Below are 11018 nucleotides of genomic sequence, written 5' to 3'. Positions count from 1 at the left end.
TTGTTATTAATTTCTCTGCACTTTAACTAGGTTCGGAACGCACCAATTACTAGCCAGATAGCTCGACATGCTCAACATACACACAGTCCAACACAGAACGAGAAAGAAGTCATGTTTTGAAAATGACTTAACTCATAAAGTCTCCGACAACTAGTCTCCAGGTCTACTGTCATGTCCACCATGGAAAATCAGGTCTAGTCATGTTTACCAAGGAAAATCAGGTCTACTGTCATGTTCACCCTGGAAAATCAGGTCCACTGTCATGTTTACCATCAGAAAATCAGGTCTACACAGTCATGTTTACCATAGGAAAATCAGGTCTACTGTCATGTCCACCATGGAAAATCAGGTCTACAGTCATGTCCACCCTGGAAAATCAGGTCTAGTCATGTTTACCAAGGAAAATAAGGTCTACTGTCATGTTCACCCTGGAAAATCAGGTCTACTGTCATGTTTACCATCGGAAAATCAGGTCTACACAGTCATGTTTACCATGGAAAATCAGTCTACAGTCATGTTTACCACTGGAAAATCAGGTCTACAGTCATGTTTACCATAGGAAAATCAGGTCTACTGTCATGTCCACCATGGAAAATCAGGTCTACAGTCATGTTTACCATAGGAAAATCAGGTCTACTGTCATGTCCACCATGGAAAATCAGGTCTACAGTCATGTTTACCATGGAAAATCAGTCTACAGTCATGTTTACTATGGAAAATCAGGTCTACAGTCATGTTTACCATAGGAAAATCAGGTCTACTGTCATGTCCACCATGGAAAATCAGGTCTACAGTCATGTTTTCCATGGAAAATCAGTCTACAGTCATGTTTACCACTGGAAAATCAGGTCTACAGTCATGTTTACCATGGAAAATCGGGTCTACAGTCATGTTTGCCACGGAAAATCGGGTCTACAGTCATGTTTACCATTGGAAAATCAGGTCTACTGTCATGTCCACCATTGGAAAATCGGGTCTACAGTCATGTCCACCATGGAAAATCAGGTCTACAGTCATGCCCACCATGGAAAATCAGGTCTACTGTCATGTCCACCATGGAAAATCAGGTCTACAGTCATCTTTACTATGGAAAATCAGGTCTACAGTCATGTTTACCATGGAAAATCAGGTCTACAGTCATGTTTACCATGGAAAATCGGGTCTACAGTCATGTTTGCCATGGAAAATCGGGTCTACAGTCATGTTTACCATTGGAAAATCAGGTCTACTGTCATGTCCACCATTGGAAAATCGGGTCTACAGTCATGTCCACCAAGGAAAATCAGGTCTACAGTCATGCCCACCATGGAAAATCAGGTCTACTGTCATGTCCACCATGGAAAATCAGGTCTACAGTCATGTTTACCATGGAAAATCAGATCTACAGTCATGTTTACCATTAGAAAATCAGGTCTACAGTCATGTTTACCATGGAAAATCAGGTCTACAGTCATCTTTACCATGGAAAATCAAGTCTACAGTCATATTTACCATAGGAAAATCCGGTCTACATTCATGTTTACCACTGGAAAATCAGGTCTACAGTCATGTTTACCACTGGAAAATCAGGTCTACAGTCATGTTTACCAAGGAAAATCAGGTCTACAGTCATGTTTACCATGGAAAATCAGGTCTAATGCTAGTTTAAAAAAAGAAAAAAAAAAAAAAGTTTGGTAAGACCCGTTTGACAGACCCTGAAATTTGATACAACAGGTGCAATAGCCGAATGGTTAAGTGTTGGACTTTCAATCTGAGGCTCCCGGGTTTGAATCACGGTGACAGTGCCTGGTGGGTAAAGGGTGGAGATTTTTTCGATCTCCCAGGTCAACATATGTGCAGACCTGCCAGTGCCTGAACCCCCTTCGTGTGTATACGCAAGGAAAAGATCAAATACACATGTTAAAGATCCTGTAATCCATGTCAGTGTTCGGTGGGTTATGGAAACAAGAACATACCCAGCATGCACACCCCCGAAAGTGGAGTATGGCTGCCTACATGGCCGGTTAAAAACGGTCATACACGTAAAAAGCCCACTCGCGTACATGTATACGAGTGAACGTGGGAGTTGCAGCCCATGAACGCAGAAGAAGAAGAAGAAGAAGAAGAAGAAGATACAAGCATGTTCAAGCTTGCGCTGCTACATTAAATCTGATTAATGCCCACACTCAATGTTCAACACGTGCACCAAACTGAACAAAACGTCAAATGCAAGAAAACCTAAGAGGGGAGAGCAACAAACAAATAACAATAACCCCCCCCCCCCCCCCCCCCCCCCGAAAAACAACAACAACAACGACGACGACAAAGATCATGTTCAACACACGACGCATTCAACACACTATGGCGTCATCTACAACAGACACAAACACGCACAGTGGTTATAAATTAATGTCATCGTCCTGAATATACCACAAACAAAACATCAATTATTATTTCTCTCGATCACTACTGCATGCACTGGCTGTTGAATCAACACCAACGCTTAAAGTAACGTATAACTACATGAAATAAGACTCACATACACTGCTTTAGTATAAAAAAAAAAAGAAAAAAAAGAAAAGAAAAAAAAAACTCTTTTGTAAAAAAAACGAGGTATTTACTGATTATTTGTCCATCAAAAATACATCCCCCCCCATCCCCTCCTCCCCCAACTTGTGAACAATTTTTCAAGATGAAGGCTGTATCAAACACCCTCTCTCATCCCCCCCCCAGAAGCAGACACTGCCCTGTATATATTGTACTGTGTTTTGTCCACAACTGATTTAGAATCTGTGTGAAATTTAGGCTGCTGTCCCTGAGGAGGGTGTGTTGCTACAGTGACAGTGCCACCCTCATGCATTTTTTCCCCCCCGCCTGCAAGTGTGTTTGTTCTCCTATCAAAGTGGATTCTTAAAAAAAAAAAAAAAAAAAAAAAAAAAAAAAAAAAAATCTGCCAGAGACAAACCTTTGTTGCCATGGGCTTTTTAACATGCAACACAAAAGCACTAGTTTTCAGACCTTAACAAATTCAACGACTGACAAGACAATAGATAGAGAGAACCTTTACAATCTTAAGTTTTCTGAAAACATAAAATCAGCTGACCAACCAGTGCAGGATAAGTACTTCCAACTTGTTAGTTGTCAATGTGGTAAGGACTCCAAGTGATTCTTCTCTTCTTCTTTTTATTTTTTAGTTGTTGTTGTTGTTGTTGTTGACGGGCGCAACAGCCGAGTGGTTAAAGCGTTGGACTTTCAATCTGAGGGTCCCGGGTTCGAATCACGGTGACGGCGCCTGGTGGGTGAAGGGTGGAGATTTTTACGATCTCCCATGTCAACGTATGTGCAGACCTGCTAGTGCCTGAACCCCCTTCGTGTGTATATGCAAGCAGAAGATCAAATACGCACGTTAAAGATCCTGTAATCCATGTCAGCGTTCGGTGGGTTATGGAAACAAGAACATACCCAGCATGCACACCCCCAAAAACGGAGTATGGCTGCCTACATGGTGGGGTAAAAACAGTCATACACGTAAAAGCCCACTCGTGTACATACGAGTGAACGTGGGAGTTGCAGCCCTCGAACGCAGAAGAAGAAGTTGTTGCCATATGGCTAACAGAAACTGCTGAATGTCCTCGTTATCCATATTCAATTTTCACCACTTTTTGTTCGTTTGCTTGTCGTCGTTTCATTAATGCATTTAATGGTACTTAAAATTTTTTTTTTTTTTAATGCATTTAACCTTTTTGCCAAATATACTTGTCAAGGTGTGTGTGTGTGTGTGTGTGTGTGTGTGTTGTGTGTGTGTGTGCGTGCGTGCGTGTGTGTATAAATTCAAATTCCAAACAGTTTTCCAGCCTTAGAAATGGTTCTCTCCTTTTTTCAAAGAGACTCTTCCAGACTTTGATGACTTGTACGAATCCTGGACCACTCCTACAGTAAACCCCCCCCCCAACCACCCACCCCCACCCCACCCCTCACCACCACTGGCCACACATCAGATTGATCAGTAACACACAAACACACACACACACACTTCAACCAAACCCAGTCAAATGAGAGCAAACCGAGGGTCAAGAAACCAAAGAAACTTGGGGGGGGCGGGAACCAGCGTTGGGCAGAAGGATGGGGGCGGGTGGGGGTAGATTTCAATTCAATAACAGAACGGAAAAAAGAAAAAAAAAGATAGGGAAAGCGGAAGAGGGTGAGAGACTTAGTTGTTAAAACATCACTGCAACACAGCAGGACAAAGCAGCAAGAGGAAGAGAAAAAGCGGTGTGGCGGTCTCACCTAACTTAGCATCATCATCATCATCATCATGATCATGATGATGGGTGGGGAGGGGGGTGGGTTCCAACCCCTGCGCCACTAGCTAACATCACTGCTGAGAGAAACAAAACCCACAGTGTCTTCAGTGTCTTATCTGACACGCATCACACTGAATGCACACTGCTGACACGCATACACCACACTGACGCACATAGCTGACACACACACACACACACACCACACTGACGCATATTGCTGACACACACACCACACTGAACACACATTGCTGACACACACATCACACTGACGCACATAGCTGACACACACACCACACTGACGAACATAGTTGACACACACATCACACTGACGCACATAGCTGACACACACACCACACTGACGCACATAGCTGACACCCACACCACACTGACGCACACAGCTGACACACACATCACACTGACATGCACACCACACTGACGCACACAGCTGACACACACATCACACTGACACACATAGCTGACACACACACACCACACTGACGTACAGTGCTGACACACACATAGAGACATGGATGGACATAAAAAAATAAAAAAACACACACAGTGTCTTCAGTATCTTGACACACATCACACGCAAAGAGACATAGATGGACATAGAGAGAAAAACACACACAGTGTCTTCAGTATCTTGACACACATCACACTGACACACGCAAAGAGACATAGATGGACATAGAGAGAAAAACACACACAGTGTCTTCAGTATCTGACACACATCACACTGACACACGCAAAGAGACATAGACGGACACAGAGAGAAACACACACAAAGCGTGTTCAGTATCTGACATACATCACACTGACACACACACACACATTGAGACTGAGAGACAATGACGATGGTGTGAGAAGAGAAGAGAGAGAGGGGTGGAATGAAGACAGGGATAGGGGTAAAGGAGAGAGAGAGAGAGAGACAGAGAGAGAGAGAGAGAGAGACAGAGAGAGAGAGAGTGTGTGTGTGCGTGTGTGTGTGGATGAGCGAGAGAGAGGGAGAGACAGACAGGCAGAAATTGAGAGAGAGAGAGTGTGTGTGTATGCATGTGTGAGTGGGTAAGAGAGAGAGAGAGAGAGAGAGAGAGAGAGAATGAATGAACGAACGAACGAACAAGGGTAAAGGAGTAAGCACAAAGTACTTGTTTATATCCGGCCCTCTGGGCAAGAATAATAATTCAATAATAATTGAGAGAAGAAAAAAAAAAAAAAAAAAAAGGAGAGAGAGAGAGAGAGAGAGAAAGAGAGAGAGAGACAGAGATGATGTGAGAAGACCCAGAATGGTGGGATGGAGACAGAGACAGAGGGATAAAGACAGCAGAGGAAGAGACAGAGAGAGAGGGGGTATGGGAATGGGCGAGGGGGACAGAGACACACAGAGAGAGATTCATAAATTCATCAAGAGAAAGAGTGAAATTTTGTTACTTTTTTTTATATATTTTTTTTTAACCCCATGGTGAAAACAACAACAACAAGAGAGGCAAGGCCTTCAAGACTCACATGTGATACACTTAAAAAAAAAAAAAAAAAAAAATCCAAGCTTTTTATGTATTGAGTATAATTTCAAAATGTAATGGTTTAAGATGAGGAAGATCAGTTTAAAGCAAATTAAGTCCCCTAGCATTAATTACAGAGTAATTTCCCTTTTTTTACTATCTGCACCAAAAACGTTTGCAAAATAAATAAAACTTCCATGCTTAGCAAAAGAAGTTCCTGTTTGAACAAAAAATGATAATAATGACTGCTCTTGTTGTTGGGTCAGAATATCAGATCAAAGTGCCAAGTTTAGAGAATACAAAAAATATAAATATAACAGTAAATGCAGTTTGCATATAATTAGGCTTCATTTTTTTTTTTTTTTTTTTTTTTTTTTGGTGCCCATCCCAGAAGTGCAATATTATTTTAAACAAGATGACTGGAAAGAACTGAATTTTTCCTATTTTTATGCCAAATTTGGTGTCAACTGACAAAGTATTTGCCGAGAAAATGGCAATGTTAAAGTTTACCACGGACACACAGACACAACCGAACACCGGGTTAAAACATAGACTCGCTTTGTTTACACAAGTGAGTCAAAAACCAAAACAAACAACAACAACAACAAAAACCTCCACAGGGTTCATTGTAAACAACATAACGCTACAAGTAACTACGTTAAATACTGTTTTAATGTTTCAAATTCTGAATACCATTTTCAGGAAACAAACAAACACACTGTCGACAGAACTGATCAGAGAGAGAGAGAGAGAGAGAGAAAAAAAAAAGCACACAACACTGAGTTAGTAGTAATATTGCATAACACGGGAGTCAGTGGTAATACTGCATGGCATGGAGTTAGCAGAACTACTGTATAACATAGGAGTTGTATCGGTCACAGTCGTGTAACGTATGATCATTTCCAGTCCAACCATACACTTACCAACCTGTGTAAAGTCCACACTGACAAAATGCAAACACTTTTGTTTCTTTGTAGCCATCGTCATCATTTGTCCTCTCTTTTCAAACGGCAATTTTCTTTTTACTCCTCTTACTCTCTTGCATGCATGCACATCCTCCCTCTCTCTCTCTCTCTCTCTCGCAAACACACACACACACGCACACATAAACATAAGCAAACACACACACATGCAAGCACAAGCCAAAAATACTCATTAGTGTGCAAAATGAATGAACATGAACTTAACTTCATGCTTCAGCAACTGGGTCCAAATGAATTAGTATATCATAAATAAAACATAAAAAAATAAAAATAAAATAAAAAAAATAAAAAATAGCATTTGTAGATTTGAACTTCATTTCAACTGATGTCGTATCGCTACTACTACAATAATGATAACAGTAATATCAACAATAATACCACTAATACTAACAACAACAATAATGATATTACTACTACTACTACTACTATTAATAATAGCAAGAAAAATCATAAGAAGAACAACAACAATAATAATAATAACAATAATAATAATAATAATCACTTCAAGCCTCTCTTTCCAAAGTGGTTTTCATAACGGAGGAAGGTGGCAGAATGGTTAAGACTCTCGCCTGCCAATACAGAGTCCCCCCCGAGGGTCGGAGTTTGAATCCCATTCAACATCTAAACAACTGTGAATGTGTGAACACAACCACGCATGTTTAAAAACCATAGAATCCCCCAGCCCCCAAAACTGAACCATCACAGCATGTAAAGAAGAAGAAAAAACCAAAAAAAAAAAAGGAAAAAAAAACCAAAAAACCCCAGAAGAAGACAATTTGTCAGTTCGCATCAATATTCTTTTTCAGAAAACAAAACAAAACAAAACAAAACAAAAACAGGGAGAGGAACAAAGGACCATGCAATGCAAATACCTTCTGGTGAAGGTCCGAGAATAGCTGTCACACAAACAGTGTAAAAATTACCCGCAGAAAGATCACAAGGAAAATAAAACAAAGAATAGCTGTCACACAAACAGTGTAAAAATTACCCGCAGAAAGATCACAAGGAAAATAAAACAAAGAGTAGCTGTCACACAAACAGTGTAAAAATTACCCGCAGAAAGATCATGAGGAAAATAAAACAAAGAGTAGCTGTCACACAAACAGTGTAAAAATTACCCGCAGAAAGATCATGAGGAAAATAAAACAAAGAGTAGCTGTCACACAAAACAGTGTAAAAATTACCCGCAGAAAGATCACAAGGAAAATAAAACACAGAGTAGCTGTCACACAAACAGTGTAAAATTACCCGCAGAAAGATCACGAGGAAAATAAAACAAAGAGTAGCTGTCACACAAAACAGTGTAAAAATTACCCGCAGAAAGATCACGAGGAAAATAAAACACAGAGTAGCTGTCACACAAAACAGTGTAAAAATTACCCGCAGAAAGATCACAAGGAAAATAAAACACAGAGTAGCTGTCACACAAACAGTGTAAAATTACCCGCAGAAAGATCACGAGGAAAATAAAACAAAGAGTAGCTGTCACACAAAACAGTGTAAAAATTACCCGCAGAAAGATCACGAGGAAAATAAAACACAGAGTAGCTGTCACACAAAACAGTGTAAAAATTACCAGCAGAAAGATCACAAGGAAAATAAAACAAAGAGTAGCTGTCACACAAAACAGTGTAAAAATTACCCGCAGAAAGATCATGAGGAAAATAAAACAAAAAGTAGCTGTCACACAAACAGTGTAAAAATTACCCGCAGAAAGATCACAAGGAAAATAAAACACAGAGTAGCTGTCACACAAAACAGTGTAAAATTACCCGCAGAAAGATCATGAGGAAAATAAAACAAAGAGTAGCTGTCACACAAAACAGTGTAAAAATTACCCGCAGAAAGATCACAAGGAAAATAAAACAAAGAGTAGCTGTCACACAAAACAGTGTAAAAATTACCCGCAGAAAGATCACGAGGAAAATAAAACAAAGAGTAGCTGTCACACAAAACAGTGTAAAAATTACCCGCAGAAAGATCATGAGGAAAATAAAACAAAGAGTAGCTGTCACACAAAACAGTGTAAAAATTACCAGCAGAAAGATCACAAGGAAAATAAAACACAGAGTAGCTGTCACACAAAACAGTGTAAAAATTACCCGCAGAAAGATCATGAGGAAAATAAAACACAGAGTAGCTGTCACACAAAACAGTGTAAAATTACCCGCAGAAAGATCATGAGGAAAATAAAACACAGAGTAGCTGTCACACAAAACAGTGTAAAAATTACCCGCAGAAAGATCACAAGGAAAATAAAACAAAGAGTAGCTGTCACACAAAACAGTGTAAAATTACCCGCAGAAAGATCATGAGGAAAATAAAACACAGAGTAGCTGTCACACAAAACAGTGTAAAATTACCCGCAGAAAGATCACAAGGAAAATAAAACACAGAGTAGCTGTCACACAAAACAGTGTAAAAATTACCCGCAGAAAGATCACAAGGAAAATAAAACACAGAGTAGCTGTCACACAAAACAGTGTAAAAATTACCCGCAGAAAGATCACAAGGAAAATAAAACAAAGAGTAGCTGTCACACAAAACAGTGTAAAATTACCCGCAGAAAGATCATGAGGAAAATCAAAGAAAGACTGTTAGCGCAGCGAATATATATATATATATATATATATATATATATATATATATATATATATAATATCTATATATATACAATAAAACGAACGTCCCAACAAAAGGCATACACTTCATTTTTCAGTGATGGAAACTGAACAGCACTGCCATCCTTCATGAAGTGTGGACAATGCCGTAAGGGGGGGGACTAGCACCCTCTTTTTCCAGCAGCCATCTTGACTCCTGCTCCTGTGCTCTGCATACGGCTAAGTCTTTTTTTTCTTTTCATATTTTCTGTCTATCTATTGATTCTTTGGCGCTCTCTTTTTGTGTCTGATGATGAATCACAACAGGTCACAAAACTACTTGACCCGACTGGGCGATCAAGCTCGTATTAAGGCGCAATCACAATCGACAGGAGGGCACAGTGAATACTTAGAAAAATCGTGTTTTTTAAAATCAGTATTTGGGGTTGATCAGAGCAAACAAATGCCTCAGCACTTTCCTCAAAGGCTGGCAGTTATGTTCTGTAAGCTTTACATTTCACAGAGGGAGGGTGGACAGAGGTGATGAGCGAGACGAGCGATACACAGAGCAAATTGGGGGTGGGGGTGGGGGTGGAGGGGAGGGGTTTAGGGGAAAGAGGGTGGAGGCACAAGCACATGATGAAAGCCACAGACACACACTCTGTGACCCAACATCTCTGTTCTCTCACTCTTCATCAACAGGTGTGGGTCAAACACATGATGAAAGCCACAGACACACACTCTGTGACCCAACACCTCTGTTCTCTCACTCTTCATTAACAGGTGTGGGTCAAATACATGATGAAAGCCACAGACACACACTCTGTGACCCAACATCTCTGTTCTCTGACTCTTCATCAACAGGTGTGGGTCAAATACATGATGAAAGCCACAGACACACACTCTGTGACCCAACATCTCTGTTCTCTGACTCTTCATCAACAGGTGTGGGTCAAATACATGATGAAAGCCACAGACACACACTCTGTGACCCAACATCTCTGTTCTCTGACTCTTCATCAACAGGTGTGGGTCAAATACATGATGAAAGCCACAGACACACACTCTGTGACCCAACATCTCTGTTCTCTCACTCTTCATCAACAGGTGTGGGTCAAACACATGATGAAAGCCACAGACACACACTCTGTGACCCAACACCTCTTTTTCTCTCACTCTTGATCAACAGGTGTGGGTCAAACACATGATGAAAGCCACAGACACACACTCTGTAACCCGACATCTCTTGTTCTCTGACTCTTCATCAACAGGTGTGGGTCAAATACATGATGAAAGCCACAGACACACACTCTGTGACCCAACATCTCTGTTCTCTCACTCTTCATCAACAGCTGTGGGTCAAATACATGATGAAAGCCACAGACACACACTCTGTGACCCAACACATCTCTGTTCTCTCACTCTTCATCAACAGCTGTGGGTCAAATACATGATGAAAGCCACAGACACACACTCTGTAACCCGACATCTCTTGTTCTCTGACTCTTAATCAACAGGAGCGGGTCAAAAGTGACCACCTAAAGTCAGCACTGCTCTCTTTTTTTCTTCTTCTTTTCTTTTCCTCTCCCTCCTCCCACAAGATGTTGGTGTCCTTCTTGAACACTTTGCACAGGGCACTGAAGCAGG

The 11018-nt window shown here is 40.7% G+C and overlaps 1 protein-coding gene across 6 annotated transcripts in view; it reads right to left on the bottom strand.

Annotated features, from left to right (window-relative positions):
• LOC143275585 (serine/threonine-protein phosphatase 2A regulatory subunit B'' subunit delta-like) overlaps positions 1–11018 on the bottom strand; it is a 118107-nt gene that overhangs the window by 8348 nt on the left and 98741 nt on the right. For 3 of the 6 annotated variants that reach the window (XM_076579791.1, XM_076579792.1, XM_076579788.1), the window contains one exon: positions 7644–7667. The exons of 1 other annotated variant lie outside the window; for it this stretch is intronic. In XM_076579791.1, the coding sequence (XP_076435906.1) occupies positions 7644–7667 (24 nt within the window). Of the gene's footprint in view, positions 1–4266; positions 4361–7643; positions 7668–11018 lie in introns of all 6 variants that reach the window. 2 more of the 6 variants (XR_013053442.1, XR_013053443.1) reach the window with 2 other exon arrangements.

This window comes from Babylonia areolata, chromosome 30 (assembly GCF_041734735.1).
Source record: "Babylonia areolata isolate BAREFJ2019XMU chromosome 30, ASM4173473v1, whole genome shotgun sequence".
In the NCBI taxonomy this organism is placed as follows: Eukaryota; Metazoa; Mollusca; class Gastropoda; order Neogastropoda; family Buccinidae; genus Babylonia; species Babylonia areolata.
The sequence above is the reverse complement of the archived record's forward strand: the minus strand, read 5'-3'. Positions and strand labels throughout refer to the sequence as shown.